Source organism: Rhinoderma darwinii, chromosome 8 (assembly GCF_050947455.1).
Source record: "Rhinoderma darwinii isolate aRhiDar2 chromosome 8, aRhiDar2.hap1, whole genome shotgun sequence".
NCBI classification, from domain to species: Eukaryota; Metazoa; Chordata; class Amphibia; order Anura; family Rhinodermatidae; genus Rhinoderma; species Rhinoderma darwinii.
Window position 1 is genome coordinate 84,700,839 of NC_134694.1, and position 21,033 is coordinate 84,721,871.

Here is a 21,033-nt window from a genome sequence, read left to right on the forward strand (position 1 = left end):
TACCAGTGATATCGTCTTACAGCGACCGTGACAAAGACCGAGGTTCGGCCGAAACGTCTTTACCAAGTCGCTTTCCACCTCAACTTTACCATCTTTTGTTGCAATAAAACTTAAATTTGTTTGCATCTGGATCTTTTGCGTACCTCTGTGTGTGCTGGGGTTATAGATTTCCAATATTGTGGGATTCTCGTCCCTACCTTACTAGCACCACGCCAATTGATTGAGGAGTGCATCCCAATATCTATTTTTGATTCCGTACTGAATACATGTTTTCAGTACGGGATAGTTTTCCCGCAGCGAGGCAGGGACTCCTAGCGTCATAGATAACGATGATGCTAGGAGCCTGGCTCCCTGCAGTGTGTTCAGTTCGGGAAATGTGGCCGACCTGCGGACCGTATATCACGGACTGAACACGCTCGTGTGAATCCGGCCTAAACCTCATTCACGCGGCAGAGCTAATAATTCATACAGACTCTGATAGAAAAAAAACCCTCTGTATGATTTTGTATTATATCAGAGGCAGACGACGGAACAGTAGGACCCCATGCATGAGTTTGCTATTACAGCCCCGTACAACACGTAACCATAATATGATTGTGTGCATGTGAGACGCATTATGGAGTCACACCCTAAATCAAACATCGGCCTGAAATCAGCAAGAAACCTGGGTAGGCACAGACAGGATTCTGGATAATTCCCATTTGGTCAGTCCTGGATTTTCAGAATGTTCTTCTTCTCAAGGTCATTCATTTCTTTCAAGAGCAGAGCAACATTATACCGCAGATCCTGGAATTTAGCAACTGGAACCTGGAAAATGCCAAATGTTATATACACACATTAAGATTATAAAGAAAATCAATACCTAAAGCAAAGAAATGTGTGTTATACAGCAATATAGAAAAAAAGAAAGATGACAGACAAATCACTGTACAATAAAATGATTTATATGTAAAAAAAAATAAAAAATAAAAATAAATTATATATATATTTTTTTTTATATAGGGCCAATATTTTCCCCAGCTGTACAATAAGTTAGGGAAATAATGATATACAATTATAATCAGTAACAATATAAATATCAGGAGAGAGTAGGTAGTTACAGTAAGAACAAGGGTATTTGTTGCACTACTGAATAAGCTAATGAGCAACCAAGATTAAAGTGAACCTGTCAGCGACTTTATGCTTTTCTCTATGACGGCAGGATAAAGTTATCGATTTCAGCGGTCTGTCACTTATGTGTGAATGTTATTTTATTTCGAGAACGTACAGTTAAAATGTTGCACCACCTTGCGAGCGCTGTAAGGAAAAAATCTGGTGTAATCATGAGCTGCCTCTTTTCCCCAGCGCTGAGTGACAGCTTTCTCCCTATTACCGTGCATAGAGAGCTCTAAATCACAGGTAGCTGGGCAGGGCGGAGCGGCAGCGAATGAGTGCGCAGGACTCCTCCCTCACAACGCTCACATCACGCTGCAACTTTTAAACTGTAAGTTCTCTAAAATCACATAACATTCACATGTAAGTAACAGACCGCAGGGCTCCTAGCATCATAGTTATGTACGACGCTAGGAGTCCCTGCCTCTCCGTGGAACTACTGTCCCGTACTGAAAACATGATTACAGTACGGGACAGTTGTCCCGCAGCGAGGCAGGGACTCCTAGCGTCGTACATAACTATGATGCTAGGAGCCCGGCTCCCTGCACCGTGTTCGGTCCGGTACTTGCGGCCGAAATACGTTCCGTCCTTTACGGACCGAACATGCTCGTGTGAATCCAGCTTAACTTTTACATTTTTAACTAAATTGCGGGAGATGGGTAACCAGTGAAGCGACTAGCAGAGAGAAATGGTCTGGTGGATAATTCAGTATGTATATTAGTGAAATGTGCCATAAAAACGTGCCCTGTATATGTTAATTATATATTGGTCCACAAAAATATTTGGTTTCAGAGGACGATTTCTTATGGTACCACATAAAACCAGTTCATTGTATTATTTTCCAGCATTATATAAAGTAATATAGATAGAAAAGGGGAAAATATGGTTTTCCTTGGTTATTTCAACTTGTATTTAGTGGATTTAGGTCACAAAATAAATCTATACTTATTTTGTGTAACACTAAGTATGTGCCCTTCAACCAACATCTGATGAAGCTACGATGCCCATAACCACTGCCCTTACTTTAGTTTTAAGCTGGTTTCCCTTCCTTAGGTTCTTGGTGTCATTCACACAGAGCTGCAAAGCATCCTTGTACAAAAGGTTTTACGTTAACGAAAACATACGGTGCCCTTAAATAATAAGCTGTAGCGGTGTTTGCCACTGTTGTGACGAGTAAATAATTACAGGAGTTCCTCATCAGGTCGGATTGTCAGCGTGTTCTAAATGAGTGATAGAAGAACTCTTCTTGTCAGCAAAGTATAGGGACTAACTATAAAAACTGGTAACTGACCAGCAGCAAACAGCCAATCACCAGCCCAATAAACACATTCAGGAATTTTATTATTATAAAAAACAAAAAGTTACTGTACTTTTAGAAAACCTTTGATATGTCAAAGACATATCAGAAGCTTTGATCGGTGGTGGTCCGGGTGCAGAGACCCCCACCATTAACGAGACAAAGTGGCAGAAGCGCATAACTAAGCGCTCTGCAACTTCGGCTGTGATTGGTGTTCCTCGTCAGCATAATGACGGGCTCACATAGAACGTCTAATAGCCTGCCGATCACAGAAGAAGGTGCTGAGCGCTTCTGCACCTTAGTTTCAGCGATGCTGGGGGTCTCAGCACCCGGCACCCCACTAATCAAGACTTCTGATATGTCGCTATGACATATCATAAGATTTCTGAACGTACAGTCACTCTTTAAAAATAAGTTAAAAGTAGAATGCACCATGACACCTAATATCTAAAGGAAACTTACTTCAAAACGGTGGGACTCTCCATTGGAAAGCTTCATCTGCATTAGAATAGACGGCTGCAGTGCCCGGGAAAGAGAGCTGAAAATATAGAACATTTTTAACAAGATTTTTAATTAATACTTAAATACCTAAAGGGGTTATTCCCATCATAGAAAGTGTCAGCATATCACTAGGAGATGCCATCACTTACTGATTGGTGGGGATATGACTGCTGGGATCCCCACTGATCCCGACATTGAAGGGACCACAGTGCTGATTTAACTTTGCGTCCCCTCCTAAGTTTTTCCCTGCACAGTCAGCGGCTGGGAGCGCTGTTGTGCAGGAAAAACATACAAGGATGCAACAGTAAAGAAGCCCATTGATTTTCAGGATCAGTGAGGGCCCCAGAAGTTAGACCCCCCCCCCCCAACGATCACAAAGTGATGGCCTATCCTAGCGAAATGCCATCAAATTCTGTGATAGGAAGCAGTTGGACCTCCAACGATCTAGCATGCATCACCTATCCAGGGCTGGAATACCCCTTTAAAAGGGTTGTCCGGAATTAAAGAAAAATGTTTGCGAATAGCAGGAAAGATGATAAAATGACAAACAAAAACCATACTAACCTGTTCAATCCGCAGCCACTCCAGTGTCACCGCTCCGGTGTTCCCTGCCGATCCTTGTTGACTTCCCTGCATTCACGTGACGGTTGCAGTCTTGTGCATGAACAGCACGTCATCACTACAGGACAAGTCAACAAGGGCCGGCGGAGACCACCAGAACGCCAGTGCTGGGGGATTAATATAAAAATCAATTCTCAATAACGGATCACTGTTGATAGGACAACGTATGTTAAGGCAGGGTTCACACGACCTATTTTCAGGCGTAAACGAGGCGTATTATGCAATACGTCTGCAAACATCTGCCCATTCATTTGAATGGGTTTGCCGACATACTGTGCCGACGACCTGTCATTTACGTGTCGTCGTTTGACAGCGTAAATTGACTGCCTCGGCAAAGAAGTGCAGGGCACTTCTTTGCAACGTAATTTGAGCCGTTCTTCATTGAACTCAATGAAGAGCAGCTCAAGATTTACGAGCGTCACAGACGCCTCGTATATTACGAGGAGGAGCATTTACGTGTGAAACGAGGCAGCCGTTTTCTCTTGATAACAGTCTGTCTTTTCACACGTAAATGCCTGCTATCGTGTGCACATACCCCAACACTTCATTGGAACGTATACTTTTTACAACATATATGTTTTCTTCTGAACTTTAAAAAAAACCAACAGTGTGCGTTCACCAAAACGTCGCGTGAAAGGCCTAAAATCTCCCGACGACGCCTGTTTCACCTCTTCTACACCAGTTCCTCTAATTTCCATTTAGATCTGTTGCAATCACATAGCAATGCTTACAGAATAGTTAGGGTATTCTCACCCACGGCAGATTTGGTCAGAAATTTTTGTGGCTATCCCATTGATCTGAATGGAGAGACCCATGTACATGCTGCAGAAACAACCATATTCAGATGTATAGAATCAATTTTTTTAGTCGCAGAAACTTCTCCACTAAATATGCCGGATGTGAATACACCCTTAAAGCTAAAAATTGTTCACGAGACAGAACCCTCTGATCGTATTTTTACAATTTTTGTGGAAGCCTCCTTTATTAAAATGCAATGTGCACCAACTTTTTTATACCAGCAATGATGTTTTCAGGTATACGTAGCCGGCTAAATAATGCTGTAACATACGAATTAAATAATATGAACACGTTATTACCTGGTGGAAATCGCAACATCAACTCTCCATCTCAAATCCTCCACATTTGGCAATCTAATACTTTGTTTCGAAGCAGCATCTTCAAGAAATGGTCGCCTGCATGAAAAGTCAACCACGAACATTAAAAACGAAGGCTGTTGATATCAGATCTATTCTTGCAAAGGGGCGCAATTCCAATAATAGATGTATATTTAGGAATTCATTGATGGACTGGTGTAGATTTACTAGCGGCTCACAAAAAGGCGCTGTACCACTTTTATAATGCAGCTGTGTAATAACTAATAGACATTATCATATACATACATGAGTAATAACTAACAAAAAAATGATATAAAACATCCCTATGCTGATCATATCATACTGACCTGTTTCCATACACAATATTAGCAAAGTCCTCTATAAACTCATCCGGGATTCTACAAAGAAAACAAGGACATTCAATATGTCAAAAATTGTAAGATTAAAAAAAGTACAGAAAGTGGGAATATTTGATATCATTTTGTTATAGAACTTGTGTGATAGAGAAATTCATGACAAGTAACTACAAACAGTAGAACTAGACGTGGGAATTTGTCGTGATCAGGACACCGCAACAGCCGTAGGTTTTTTTAAAGGAATTTTTTTCATTTTTATGCAGCTAAGGCTGGGTTCACACGACCTATTTTCAGACGTAAACGAGGCGTATTATGCCTCGTTTTACGTCTGAAAATAGGGCTACAATACGTCGGCAAACATCTGCCCATTCATTTGAATGGGTTTGCCGACGTACTGTGCAGACGACCTGTAATTTACGCGTCGTCATTTGACAGCTGTCAAACGACGACGCGTAAATTGACTGCCTCGGCAAAGAAGTGCAGGGCACTTCTTTGCCACGTAATTTGAGCTGTTCTTCATTGAACTCAATGAAGCACAGCTCAAGATTTACGAGCGTCTCAGAGCGTCTCAGACGCCTCGTAAATTACGAGGAGCATTTACGTGTGAAACGAGGCAGCTGTTAACAGTCTGTCTTTTCACACGTAAATGCCTCTCATCGTGTGAACATACCCTAAAATGTAAAGAGGTATTCCCGACTCAGACATTTCTGGCATATCCAAGCTCTGGGATCCACATCTATATGAAGAATTGTCGTACCACAACCCCTGTGAGGCCTGCTGAGCGGTTTACACAATTCCCATAGAAGAAGCCACCTCTCCATTCATTCTCAGCCTGGGTGTGGTAGCAGGCAGGCGTCTATCAGACATTCCCGTGGATATGCCACGTGCGTCTGAGTTGGGAATACCCCATTAATCATAGTGTAATGAGAAGTAATGTAAATTTCTAACATGCTTTCGGTTTCAATTCCTCGCTGTTTTCAAGATCTCCGCTGGCAGTCAGCAAATGGGATTTTTTTGTTGTTTACATCTAGAAGCTGAAATCATGTGCGAAACACAGCTCTAAAGGTCTTTTACCAGAGAGGTCACTAATACAGTCAGTTCACACGTCTTCTCCACCAGGTTTTTGTTGGTCTTTGGGCCTGTTCACATCAGCGTTGACTTTCCGTTAGGGGTTTCCCGACGGAAACCTCCGATCATTCTATGTAGTATAAACAACACAAGCCTAACCGACCCATTCCTAAATCAATGGGGGGGGGGGATTATAATGGATTAACCAAACATAAGAACGGATGCCTCCGAACAGAAGCCAGAGTGAACAAAGTCTGAATGATCCGTCAACATGATCACACAGCAGCACCAAAATAAAATAAATCCAACGGGATTCAACAGGGTTCCCCTTCCAGGGTTTTCCTTTGAAACAAAAAAAAAATAAAAAAGGGAATTCAGTCATGCGATTCCTTTAAGATGAATCAGCCGAGGTGGTCACACTAATCAGATATAGACCACAACGTCTAGCAGCACCGTCAATGTAAACTTGGGTGGCAGTAGCACCTACTGACTTGCTTTAATTAAGTCTGTGGCCATCACAGATCCTCTTTAAATTAGAACTCTAAATTTAAAGAGACTCTGTCACCACATTATAAGTGCCCTATATCCTATATAAGGAGATCGGCGCTATAATGTAGGTGACAGCAGTGCTTTTTATTTAGAAAAACTATTTTTACCACCTTATTAGCGATTTTAGGTTTATGATAATTACTTTCTTAATGGACAAGTGGGCGTGTTTGTTTGTTTTTTATCCATCTATCTAATGTGGTATGACGTTTGGTCATAATATATATATATATATATATGGTGATATTTCACCTTTGATGATCCGCGATGTGTGTGCACAGTGGGCTCCTAGGCATGCATTGGGTCCCCCTCTCTACACTCTCTCTGCATATTTTAGTGCCTGATCTGTTCTTGCCATAGCTTTATCTGCCGGAACTAATTATCGAGTTATTATATATATATATATATATATATATATATATTCTCAATGCCATAGTAGGCTCTCATCCTTAATACTCTTGTTGTCCTAAATGCATTCCTCTAATTGTTACTAGTGCTCCTGTATACATACCGCTTTCTATCATTGTATATGGGCAACTGCGACGGCCTTGCCCAAGATGGATGCGGTGGTCCATGGCTGTCGTGCGCATGCGCGGGACCGTTCATGACGTAGTCCACGGCGCAACATGGACTTGAGCTCTGTGCAGTTGCACACTGCTCACTTCCGGACGCTGTGGACTGCGTGATTGAGGTGCCGCCTCTCCTCGTGCAAGCGCCAGCTGAACATCCTATCGACAAGTAAGTGCGGTACACTTTCAGCTGTGTACCTCCTATTTAAATCCTCTGGTCACACTCTTCCAGCACCCCCTGACGAAGCCAGGTGCGAACCGCGCGTTGGTGTGTTCTGACAGTGTAATGGCTCATGGTGGGCTCTGGTATGGGTGTCATGAGGTGTTAATGATTTTCCTATGATTGTTACCATATATTTTTTGTGGTCATACTTCAGGCATTTGCTGTGTTATATTGGTACAAGTATATTTATACCCATGGTACATACTTCATATTTTATGATATAGTATGCATAGTACCACCATTGTTTGCCCTGCCTTATATTCAACACTGTCTATTTCTCTGTACTGATTGTACATTGTTTTTATGGGTGATTATTTTTAAAGTGTCTTGATCAACTGTGTTGTGTGTCTTCAATAAAGTCTTTTTGTATCTTTCTACGATACGTTTGATTTGGTCTTATTGCAGCATGTAGGGATAACTTTTTGGTGTTTTTACTATTGACCAAGTGGGCGTTGTACAGAGGAGTGTATGACGCTGACCAATCAGTGACCAATCAGCGTCATACACTTCACTATATTCATTTAGTCAGCGCATAGTGACACTGCGTTGGTCACTATGTGCTGTCTTATACTAACACATTAACGTTACTGAAGTGTTTAGACAGTGAATAGACATTCCTAACAGCCAGGATGGGATGTCTATTCACAATCCCGACACTTCGGTAACGTTTGTGTGGGACTTACAGCAGAGCAAGCATAATCTTGCGAGATCACGCTGCAAATGACAGGTTACAGCGAGATTACACTTGCTCTGCTGTAAATCCCATACAAACGTTACCGAAGTGTCGGGATTGTGAATAGACATCCCGTCCTGGCTGGAAGGAATGTCTATTCACCGTCAGGACACTTCAGTAACGTTAATGTGTCAGTATAAGACAGCACATAGCGAACAACGCAGTGTCACTATGCGCGGAGTAAATTAATGGAGAGAAGTGTATGACGCTGATTGGTCACTGATTGGTCAGCGTCATACACTTCTCTGTACAACGCCCACTTGGTCTAAAGTAAAAACACGCCCAGTTGTCCATTAAGAAAGTCATTAGCATAAAGCTAAAATCGCCAATAACGTGGTAAAAATAGATCGTTTTTCTAAATAAAAAGCACTGCTGTCACCTACATTATAGCGCCCATCTCCTTATGTAGGAGATAGGGCACGTATAATGTGGTGACGGAGCCTCTTTAAAGGCTATGTAAACCTTTGTAGCCTTTTTTATTTAATGTATGTGTTTAGTGTTCTTGTTTTACATTTTTCTAATATACATTTATCAACAAATTTTATTTTGTTTTAGCGCTACAGCTTCTGTACATTCAAGCTGCATAACGAAGCCACAATATAGCCCTAATACCGATCACATCTAAGTTAATGAAATATATTGTGTCATGTCAGAGGCACACAGGAGCCGCTATCAGACCAGCTGACTGACTCATTCAGATTAAAACAGTGTTATGCAGCTTCAATGTATAGTAGATATATAGAAGCTACAGCACTGAAAAACATGGTGGTCTTACCGGAGCTCCTTCAAATCTTCTTTAAAAGCCTATAAATGAGAAATGACACATAGATTAGTAATAGGTATGTAAAGTGTAGTTCCACCTTAGGACTACATCTCTGCATAATGTACAGGAAATTACTTAAACCGCAATCTCCTAATACACTATATTTTCTCAAAATGGCCCACATTGCAAAAGGAGCAAGTCGACAGTGCCCTAAATTTCAGATAGATGTGGGTGCCACCTGTATGTTGAGAACAGAGCTCAGCTCTTTCCGTCACTCCCATAGTAGTAAATGGAAAGAGTCGTCAACATGCGCAGTCACCTCGCTGTTCATTCGCTGCCTGGATGCCGTGGCCACCTCACAAGGGGGAGGGGGGACCCTCGTACTTGACATATGTGGATTCTGGCACCCGCATTTATTAGACATTTACAGCCTATCCTATGGATATGCCATAAATGCTTGTGAAGGGTATCTTGAATAATTTATGTGTTTTAGGGGACTGCTGTATAAGCTCGAGAGTCTTAAAGGGTATTTAAGACTGGTAATAAAGAAGATACTATAAAAACGCTCGTCTTCCTCACCTCCTGTTTAAGTGCTGATGCTGAAAGTCTGAATGCCACACGTAAGAGTGTGTACGAGCCAGAGATGACAAAACTGAGTTGTTCTTCAGATATGGAGGTAGTTTCCTGTAAAGTTTTCACAGATTCTGAGCTGTCTTTGCCTTCAAGAGCCCCCACCACAGCTAGAATAGAAAAAGACACCATTTATCGGATCACAAATATGATTCACTGTGCCACCCTATTACATCAACCCTGCTTATAAGGGCTTATTTAGACGAACGTCTAATACGTCCGTGCAACGCACGTGATTTTCACGCACCTCGCACGGACCTATATTAGTCTATGGGGCAGTGCAGACAGTCTCTGAGTTTCACGCAACGTGTCCGCTGCGTAAAACTCACGACATGTCCGTTATTTGTGCGTTGTTGGCGCATCACGCACCCTTTGTAGTCAATGGGTGCGTCAAAATTACGCATGGCACACGGAAGCACTTCCATGGAACGCACATGATTCGCGCAACAGCAGTAAAAAGTATGAATGAAAACCGAAAAGCACCACGTGCTTTTCTGTTTACAAACATACAAACAGAGTTTGTCATAATGATAGCGGCTGCGGGAAAATCACGCACCCGCACATCCTGTGTGAGGACACACGGAGCTGTTACAACGCACATGCTCGTGTAAATCCGCCCTAAGGGCGATAGTTGTATATGAGGTCTATGAGGATCTGTCATGGAAACCTCTTTAACATAACGGCTATTAGACTCCCTAATAAACCGTTTCCCAAACTGTGGGTTGCGACCCCCTAGGGGGGGGGGGTTGTGTGAAGACCTCCGGGGGGGGGGTCGCGAGCCACTCACCGATGTACCGGTTTCAACTGTATCTGTATCCTTAGGACATAGATACATTTGAATTCTATGCTGGAGCAAGGAGTTGACGGCTCCTTGCTTCAGCATTCACTATGTCGTGAGCGGCTCGACGCAGACAGGCGCGATGTAGTGACGTCATCGCGCCTGCAGACCGGAGGAGCAGAAGGATCTCCTCCACTTGTCGTGGGAACGGGGATAGGTGAGTAATTTTTTATTAGGCACTATGGGGGCATTATACTTGGTATGGAGGGGCCCGCTATGGGGCAATATACTGTGATGGGCAGCTATAGGGGCATTATACGGAGTAGGGAGGCGCTATAGGGGCATTATAACGCGTAGGGAGGCGCTATAGGGGCATTATAACGCGTAGGGAGGCGCTATAGGGGCATAACGCGTAGGGAGGCGCTATAGGGGCATTATAACGCGTAGGGAGGCGCTATAGGGGCATTATAACGCGTAGGGAGGCGCTATATGGGCATTATAACACGTAGGGAGGTGCTATAGGGGCATTATAATGCGTAGGGAGGTGCTATATGGGCATTATAACGCGTAGGGAGGCGCTATAGGGGCATTATAACACGTAGGGAGGTGCTATAGGGGCATTATAACACGTAGGGAGGTGCTATAGGGGCATTATAACACGTAGGGAGGTGCTATAGGGGCATTATAATGCGTAGGGAGGTGCTATAGGGGCATTATACTGTATGGGGGCCTACTCAAATGTGTTTTGCCTCCCCTTGCTAAACCCTTAGCTATGCCTCTGATGCCCACTGATAGATGGGTCGCATCACATGACCCACTATTGGCGACCATAGTCAGGCATCAGCGACACACAGCAGAAGGATACCTCGAGCCCACCCCATCCCCCACAATTACCATTGTTTTCGATGTTGCAGGGACTTATGCTTTGAATGGAGCCACGTACCAGCATCTAAATATGAATGATCTTGACATACGTCAGACGAAATGGGGCTAAGTACAGTAGTGGAGGGTCCCAAACAAAAATCTCCACCAAAAGTGGTTCCCGGCCTCAAAAGGCTTGGGAACCACTGCCCTAATAAAACGGAGCAAGTTGTTTCAGGCTGTATTCTAATCAGTGCGCCCTTTACAGCTGATCAACAGGGAACCCGCAGCCCCACGTGATCCTTCTTCACCAATCAGCTGAAAGGAATGTACTGATAAAACTTGGCGGATCTCTTGCAGATTTTCGGTGCAGTAGCGCAGCATAAATACGAATGGGGTTTTGAGGGCGGGCTCTGGACTTGAAAACCCGCTGCATTCCTATTATGTCACAGTTTTGTCACGAATTTCACCCTTTGCAATATGGAAAACTGATGTGGTCCGTATTCCTGGCTGCCACGGAGAGGAAGATAATGGTCAGATCAAAGCTCAGGTATTTCTTTTTAACGGTGCAGTAGTTGGTGGCTCCGGAGACACCAGCAAAGGACTGAGGTTTTTTTATTTAACCGCCTGCGCACTGCTGAACAACTGAACACGTATGGCTGGTTTACATATATCTCTGCAGGGACGTTTCTGAACGTCGTTTATTACTTTTCCTGTCTGAGCGCTGTGCATACAGTCCAGGAGTCCCGGTGATCACATGATCGCTGGGTAGAGCATCTAATAGTCCAAGGTCAGCTCTGCGGTGTCTCTCAGGACCCTGTATGTCTCCTGTAAGCCGGGCTAATATGTCAGCCCTCGTCACAGGGGAAATAAGCAATACAAAAAAAATTTATGTTTAAGGTGTTGCCGGGTTCCTAAAAAGAATAGGCATCAATATCTGATCGGTCGGGGTCTGACTCCCGGGACCCCTGCCGATCAGCTGTTTTGAAGGGGCCGAAACGCTCGTACAAGCGCGGTTTCTCCATTCCTTTACTGCTCACACCGTGAATCGCCGGCACACTTGTAGCTGCGGCTCACTTTACTTCAGCCTTCTGTCATTAAAATGAAAAAGTTATTTTATAACCTAATGGGGGCACAATGTGTGAAATAAAATAAATAAAAGAAGGAAGAACGAACGCCAACGTTTGCCTGATCTGCAGCTTCTAGCTCCGAATCTGTCACCATTGAAGTCAATGGTGATGAAAACGGAAACCTATGCTTTCCGTTTGTCTCAATTTGGACTCCGTTCATGGACGACAGAAAGCTCAGATGGAACTCATGAACGGAGTCTCGACGCAGATGTGAACGAAGCCTAAGAAAAAAAAACGTTATAGCTTATACTTATAAAAAATAAAAAAGGGTGGGGGAACTGCCAGGCCCGGTCCTGAACTGGTTAAAGAGCTGGAAGTAGTCAGAAATGAACGTTTGCGATCATAAATATGTTTTTGGAGTTCCCCTTTAATTAACTATGTGAGACTTTTCTGATGTTCTGTACAGGAAGAGCCCAGAACTCACCAGCACCACCATAAGCAGCAATATATAATCCTCACCCTTCAGAATCTTCCTAAATACATCCTTGTCCAAGTCCTTCAGATGTTTGGCCATGCCCTCCACCTCTGGGGGTATCCGGGCGCCCAAGTAGCTGGTCCGGTCATTATTAACGACGGAGGAGGACTGATAAGGATGGACGGACCTGACCGATGTCATCTTCCACCCGCACACGCACTGCACAGACTCCCTATCCCCTGTCATGTGATATGCTCAGAATGTGTCATGTGACGGCTGAAGGAACAGACCGTGAGACTATCTACACTGCAGCCCTACAGTTTGACAATGTCAGCGCCATCTGTAGGCCAATTAGATTATTGCAAGTTACTTGTGAAGATGTAGCAATGGGATCGCCTGGGCATACAACATACTGAGCGGGGGGCTTCATTATGATGATTTTGCCCAATTCAGCTGCGATGAGGCTAACAAACATTTGGCTTCAACCAGATGAATTTTGTGTAAACCACAGAAAGATTGCTCCAAATGTAAAAATAATTGTACAAGTGTAGCCACGGCCCACGATTCATTTCCATCCAACCACGTTTTGAAGTAAAAACAGAAATATACATGAAAATGTGAAAAACAGACACATTCGCTTTTTTTTTTTTACATTTTCCAATATCACCTAATACACAAATTGCATAAAAATAAAGCCCTATGTATCACAAAGACAAAAAAATTGTTTGAATAACTAAGGCTTCATTCACATCTGCGTTGGGACTCCGTTCATGGGTTCCGTCTGAGCTTTCCGTCAGGGGAACCCATGAACTGAATCCAAACTGAAACAAACGGAAACCGTTTGCATCACAATTGATTTCAATGGTGATGCATCCGGTGCAAATGGTTGCCGTTTGTCACCGTTGTGCAAGGGTTCCTTTGTTTTGACGGAATCAATACCGTAGTCGACTGCGCTATTCATTACGTAAAAACAACCCGTAAACGCCCCGAAAAACGTCTGAAAATACATAGGCTGAATGCCTCCAAACATCTGCCCATTGATTTAAATGGGAAAAACGGTGTTGCGTTACCACGGGGCGTTTTTTACGCGGCCGTTTTTTAAAACAGCTGCGTAAAAAAACGCCTCATAAAAAGAAGCTTGAGCTGTTTTTGGAGCTGTTTTTCATTGACAATAGAAAAACAGCTCCAAACACGGGCGTAAAAAACGAAAGTTGCTTAAAAAACGGCTGAAAATCAGGAGCTGTTTACCCTTGAAAACAGCTCCGTATTTTCAGCCATTTTTTGTTACGCGTGTGAACATAGTCTAAGGCTATATTCACACGACAGTTAATAAAATGACCATTCAAAAACTGATGAACTGTCAGTTCTTTGTGGTCGTTTTGCAACAGTGTGTCTCCAAATTTTTATCCATTTCCAGTCCGTCTGTCTGTTTTTAATGGCCGTTTGTTATCCATTTGCCATCCGTTTTTTATGGCGGTTAAAAAAAACGGATGGATTTGTTGGTTTTATTGTCCAAACCCCCTGAAAACACCACAGTGCCCATGTAGACAGTGCTGCAATGACCCTGTAGATAGTTCCCACATAGTGCCACAGTGCCCATTGAAGATAGTGCCACAGTGCCCACATACATACCTCCCAAACGTCCCGGATCCGGCGGGACAGTCTCGGTTTCTCACCGCCGTCCCGCCGATCTGCAAAATGTCCCGCTGGGCGCTGCATCCAAACAGCTGATCGCTGCTGACTGCAGCAGCGATCAGAAGAAGGCAGGAGTCTTGCGGCGGTGTTCTCACTGCAATCGATGCCGGCCCGGGAGTGGACCAGTCCAGTCACCTGACCTGTCATCTGACCTCACCGGTCAGGTGACTGTATTGGTCCACTGCCGGGCCGGCATCGACACCAGTGAGAACGCCGCTGCAAAACTCCTGACTTCTGATGGTGAGTGACGTCAAAAGCAGAGCGGAGAGTGGCAGCAGTAGGGCCGGCTACCTCTACCGCTCTCCGCTCTGGCGGCAATGTGGCACCTACATGGGGACTGTGTGTGGAGATATTTACAGGGGGGCTGTATCTGGAGCTATCTACAGGTGGGCTGTGTCTGGCACTATCTACAGGTGGGCTGTGTCTGGCACTATCTACAGGGGGGCTGTATCTGGCGCTATCTACAGGGGGGCTGTGTGTGGCGCTATCTACAGGGGTGCTGTGCCAGGTGCTATCTACAGGTGCGCTGTGTCTGGCACTATCTACAGGTGGGCTGTGTCTGGCGCTATCTACAGGGTGGCTGTATCTGGCGCTATCTACAGGGGGGCTGTGAGTGGCGCTATCTACAGGGGTGCTGTGCCAGGCGCTATCTACAGGGGGGCTGTGTCTGGAGCTATCTACAGGGGGCTGTGTCTGGCGCTATCTACAGGGGGCTGTGTCTGGCGCTATCTATAGGGGGGCTGTGTGTGGAACTATCTACAGGGGGGCTGTGTGTGGAGCTATCTACAGGGGGCTGTGTCTGGCGCTATCTACAGGGGGGCTGTGTCTGGCGCTATCTACAAGGGGCTGTGTGTGGCGCTATCTACGGGGGGGCTGTATCTGGAGCTATCTACAGGGGGGCTGTGTGTGGAGCTATATACAGGGGGGCTGTGTGTGGCACTATCTACAGGGGGGGCTGTGTGTGGAGCTATCTACGGGGGGGCTGTATCTGGAGCTATATACAGGGGGGTTGTGTGTGGAGCTATCTACAGGGGGGCTGTGTCTGAAGCTATCTACAGGGGGGCTGTGTCTGGCGCTATGTACAGGGGGGCTGTGTGGAGCACTCTACAGGGGAGCTCAGGTGGATGATTTTTCCATTGACCGGTAGCAGAGTTACACAACTGGAAAAAAAAATCCCCATCATGTAACTCTGCTACCTGTCAATTGAAAAGTTATCCACCACAGGGTCTCCCCCTTGACTTTCATTGTTCTCAGCCTTTTGGTTTGTCCTGCAGCTGCTGCCGCCGTGATGAGCAAATGTTATACCCAAGATAGGAAAATTAACACAAAGACGATATAACCTGAAATATAATATCTGTGATATCCAGACAGTCCAGAGATCCGCAGTGAGAATGTGCGCGCGTTATTTGCAGAAGGATCTGGCCGTGATTTAATGTGTTGATGCGGGATATTGGGCGTGGTTAGGGGCGTGGCTTAAAATGTCCCTCTTTTCCGAATTCAAAAGTTGGGAGGTGTGCTCGCATATAAAGTGCCAGTGTCCTCATAGTGCCACAGTGCCCATGTAGATAGCACAACAATGTCCCCTGTAGATAGTCACAGCCCCATATAGTGCCACAGTACCCATGTAAATAGCGCCACACCCCTGTAGATAGCACCAACCCCCCTTGGTAGACAGCACCACACCCCACTGTAGATAGCACCACACCCCACTGTAGATGGCAGCCCCCCCACCGTAGAAAGCACCCTACGTAAATGACCCCCCATGTAGATAGCACCCCCAGGTAGATAACACCCCCACATGTAGATAGCACCCCCTGTAGATAGCGGCACCACCGTAGATAGCGGCACTATAGCTCCCTGTAGGAGGGGAATCCCTCTGGCAGGGGATTTCACTCCTAGAAGGAGCCCCTGATGTCTCTGTCCATATATGGACAGTAACGCCATGGGCTTCTCCAGTAGCGGAACCCTCTGACCAGAGCGCCAGCCGGAGATTCCGCACTGGCAGGAGATTCTAGAGGTAGCCACTGACGTCACTATCCAAATATATGTACAGTAACGCCAGGGGCTTCTCCAGTAGCAGAATCCCCTGGCCAGCGCGTCGGCCAGAGATTCCGCTCTGGCAGGGGATTCCAGAGGTAGCCGCTGACTCCACTGTCCGTATATGGACAGTAACGCCAGGGGCTTCTCCAGCAGCGGAATCCCCTGGCCAGAGCGTCGGCCGGGGATTCCGCTCCTTCATGGAACTCCATAGAACTCTAACGTTCTGAAAACGGCCGTGCGACGGCCGTTACGAAAATGGCCGTCGTGTGAATGTAGCCTAAGGCCTCATGCTCACAACAGTGTTGGTTTTGCTGTCCCCAAAAACACGAGTCTGTGGCAGTCCGTCGGGTTAACAACAAAAAACCCTTGCGAATCTGGACATACAGAACCACAACAATTCACCAGTATTGGTGAATTCGCAATGGCGGACCGTATAATGACTTTTCCTGAGTTTTTGCGGTCCGTATTTGCAGCCCCCGCACTGGTCCGTGGAAATTACGGTCATGTGCATTTGGCCATAGAAAAGAATAGGTCCGCAATTTATCCGCAAAAATACGGTCTTGTGCATGAGGCCTAAGGGTAAGTTTACACATAGCTTAAATACTGTGGATTTTCCGCAACTGTTTTTGTTGCGGAAAATATGCAGCATGATTCAGTAGCAGCAAAGTGGATTAGATTTGAAGAAATCTCATCCACACGCTGCACAAATTCTGAGTGGAGAAAACACTCAGAAATTGACATGCAGCGGACTAAAAAAAACGCACCGCATGTCAATTGTATTTGCGTAATCACTGTCATTTTGTTGCGGGGATTACCGCAACAAATTACAGATGTTGCTATTTTTGCAGTGGAAAAGCTGCGATTCAGCAGCAGAAAACGCAACTTAGAAAAAAAAAAATCTTATACTTACCCAGAATTCTGTGTTTTTTGTGTCCTGGCCGGCCTCCTGGGATGAAGTTTCACAGGCTGCAGCAGTCACATGGGATGAAACATCATCGAAGGAGGCCAGCCTGAAGGACGGCAGAGGGACGTGTCCTCATGGCTACGTAGTATCAAACTTTTTTTTTTTTTACGTGCAGTTTTCCGCAGTGAACATTCCGCCTGAAAATCTGCAACACAATTTGGTGCGGTTTTACAGCCGGAAATTCCCTGCGGCACACAGGGCGGATACGTTGTGTGCTTTTACGCCGCATATCCGCCCTGTGTGAACAAAGCCTTACTGTTGTTTCATCAAACGTTTGACATGTCGTAGTGACATGCCAGAAGTTTTGATCGGTGGGGTTCCAAGTGCCAAGACCCCCACCGATCGCTAAAATGACCAGGGCAGAAGCTTTCACCCGAGTGCTTTACCTCTTCGGCTGCGATCGGCATTCCTAGTATGCCTGAAGATGGGCTTACATAGAAAGTTTATGAGTGCATCTTCAGCCAGATGACGGGCTTTCCACTTTCTATGTGAGCACGTCTTCAGTCATACTAGAATTACTGATCGCAGCCGAAGAGGCAAATTGCTCGGGTGATCGCTTCTACCCCTTTGTTTAAGCAATCGGTGCAGGTCTCCCCATCTTCACCCCCACCGGTCAAAACTTCTGACATGTCAAAAGTTTGATGAAACTAGTTACTCTTTAAAATCTCATCCACTTTGCTGATACTGTATTCCGCTGCAGATTGTCAGCCCGCAAATCTGACTGTAAAATCTGCAGCAATTCCACTACATGTGAACATAACCACACTGACTGATTCAAAAATGGGTCTAGATCTGAACACAGGGAAGAAATTCCCAAAGGAAGAGTTTAGGATTCAAATCATGACAGCATCTGGCTCTACAGCACATCAAACGGTGATACTCCGCTGCAAACAGCGCAGCATGGTCATGTTCTATACTGGGAGCCTTTGGGAATACTGGTGTAGCTGGACAAGAAGCAGGCAGAGGCTCACTTTATGCTTCTGCTGGTGGTTGTAGTCCTGAATTAACCAGAGAATCAAGAACTGAAGACAACCATAGATACAACCATTAAGGGCTTGTCCACACTTAACGGAATTACTGCAGAAATTCCGCTGTGAAAAAAACGCACCATTTCCTGTGTATTTTTTTACGGCAGAAAATGGAGCAGATTTTGTTGCGTTTTTTTTCAATGCTGGGACATGGTGACATCCCCTCTGAAAGACGCAGCAATTCAGTCCATTTTCCACAGCAGGAATTGACATGCTGCGGTACGAAAAATACGCACCGCAGGTCAATTTCTGTTCGGAATTTTTACGCAGTGTTTGGATGAGATTTGTTAAATCTCCCCCACTTTGCTGCTACTGTATTCTGCTGCGTATTTTCCGTCTGCACTCCCTGGCCTTTGGCTTCCTTCAAACAAACTTTTTTGTGTGAAGTTTTGGCCCAAAAAACGCATCACAAAAACACACGTTTCTTTTGGGAGAATGGTACATGTTTTTGGTTGCTTTGTTTTTTTGCTAATAGTGTGTTTTACTACCTGCATTTTTTTTTAGGTTGCATTTTTAATATTGCAAATCATGTGATTCAAAGATTATGTGATGCAAAGATTCCTAAAGCAAGACGCCACCAAAACCACCATAAAAAATGCAACACACATTGACACTTGCGCATTTTCAAAGAGGAAAAAATTCCTGATGGAGGTGTATGAGAGAAAAACGCCACAAAATAATGGAAAAAACGCTAAAGCCGGGCTTGCTGTGATTTTGGAAAAATGCTACTGACCCAAAAAATGCAAGTTAAAATATAAAAAAACGCCACCTAATAAAATGCTATGTTTGTAAGGCATTTTATATTTTCAGATTGACTTCAAGCTAACATCTGGCGCAGCATTTTTTGCCTCTAAAAATGTTGCAAAAAAAGTCACTAAAAACTTGGGTTTTACATTAAAACACTACGTGTGAATACACCCTAAGGCCTTATTTACATGAGCGTGTTAAACGTTTGTGTGACGGCCCTTGAAACAGCGACCGTCCCACGGATCTTTGTAATTCAATGGGGCCATTCACACGGCCGTTGTTTCAACAGACCGTGTGAAGGGTCCGTGAGAAAATAGGACATGTCCTATTTTTTCACGCTTCACGCATCCCTCCATAGATTCTCATCTATGGGGGATGCGAGACATCGCGTCCCGCAGCACAGAGCACGGATACACCTCGGACGTGAAAAACTGTCGTTTTTTCACGTCCGAGATGCGCAACGCTCGTGTAAATAAGGCTTAAAGGTGTTCTCCAGGATGTATCTTTTTTATTTATCCCTTTTATTCCTGAAGAACGAGAGGGCTTTATATGATATTTATTAAAAAATGTCTTTCCTCTCTACGACGCCCACTAAACTGAGCGCTATCCAGGTAAACATGTCGGTACAAGGGCGCCCCCACTCCGTCTGTGGTATGTACAGGACACCCGTACATTACACAGAGAGACTATTTGCATCAGTCGTGCCACATATGCACTGACAGGGGAGAGGAGCATCTACAGACATGAGCGCGCTGCAATGTTTACATGCAGCGACGCTCAGTTCAGATGACGCTGTCGATATGGAGGGAGTGCTTTTTTTTAATCATATTTTTTTTCATCATATTGCAACACCTCTTATTCTTCAAAAATAAGAGGGCTATAAAAAAGGAAAACAATCCTTTTTAAGTGAACAATCAAACTAGAAAAATGTTTATGGGGTCTAACCAATGTGTTCCAATGGTCATAGGTGGTTTAAAGTTTGTCCTAAGCTTTCCTGTTGTTACGGACTAAACCTTAATACCGGAATATTTAAAGGGGTTTTCCGCATTGGACAATCATTTTTTTGTTAGAGGGGGTCACATGACCATCAGCTGATGAATGGATGGGCCCTGCTGGGACTTCCAGTGATTTGGGAACCTTGAAGAAATGGTTAAATTTCCCTGTAGTGCCACCACAGGAGAAATGAGGTATTACACAAGTTCTAATTTAAATCAATGTGCTGTTATGTAATGAATTATGTTTGGTGCTAAGCTCTGGCTGATGAATAAAGATCCTAATTAAAGGGATTCTCCTCTATTAATTCAGAATGCCCTCATAAGGTACTTAAAGGGGTTGCACAGTTTTAGCAAATTGTTACACAATTTTCCAATATACTTTCTGTATTAATTTCTCATGGTTTTCAAGATCTCTACGTGTTGTTATTCAGGAGAATCATTCATTGTTTACTTCCAGTGGATATAATTCTGTCCATGGTCATGTGATGACACACAGGTGATGGGATCGATAGAAGACACTGATACAAATACTGTAACTCAACTGTAACGAGCCGTGCACCTGTGTGTCCATCACATGACCATACTGAATAACAACAAGCAGAGATCTTGAATATTGTGAGAAATTAGTGCAAAATTGTAGAACTTTTAATTATACAAAAAAAAAATAACATTCATTTGCTGAAACCAGACAAAACCTTTAAAACATTTTTTACATCAGTTTCAATAAAATACATGTGCGGCAATGTATATAATATTTGCATTGTTCAGCGTTAGGATAATCCGTTTCATTGCTGAGAATATTTTGC

The 21,033-nt window shown here is 44.3% G+C and overlaps 1 protein-coding gene across 1 annotated transcript; it reads right to left on the reverse strand.

Annotated features, from left to right (window-relative positions):
* Positions 1 to 382: 382 nt before the first annotated feature.
* COMMD5 (COMM domain containing 5) lies at positions 383 to 12,994 on the reverse strand. The gene is made up of 7 exons (XM_075835862.1): positions 12,803 to 12,994; positions 9,524 to 9,684; positions 8,957 to 8,985; positions 5,034 to 5,084; positions 4,669 to 4,764; positions 2,912 to 2,987; positions 383 to 807 (listed from the first exon to the last, which is right to left on the reverse strand). Exons 1-7 carry the CDS (start codon positions 12,957 to 12,959, stop codon positions 706 to 708), a joined length of 672 nt encoding a protein of 223 aa, XP_075691977.1. The 5' UTR covers positions 12,960 to 12,994; the 3' UTR covers positions 383 to 705.
* Between the last annotated feature and the right edge of the window lie 8,039 nt (positions 12,995 to 21,033).

Bases quoted from the DNA above. Each gene is read 5' to 3' on its own strand.
- COMMD5 (XM_075835862.1), bottom strand. From the start codon at position 12,959: ATGACATCGGTCAGGTCCGTCCATCCTTATCAGTCCTCCTCCGTCGTT. The intron at 9,685-12,802 runs GTGAGGATTATA...TTTCTATTCTAG, and splicing joins ATTTAGGAAGATTCTGAAGG to CTGTGGTGGGGGCTCTTGAA. The intron at 5,085-8,956 runs GTAAGACCACCA...TTTTCTTTGTAG, and splicing joins GAAGATTTGAAGGAGCTCCG to AATCCCGGATGAGTTTATAG.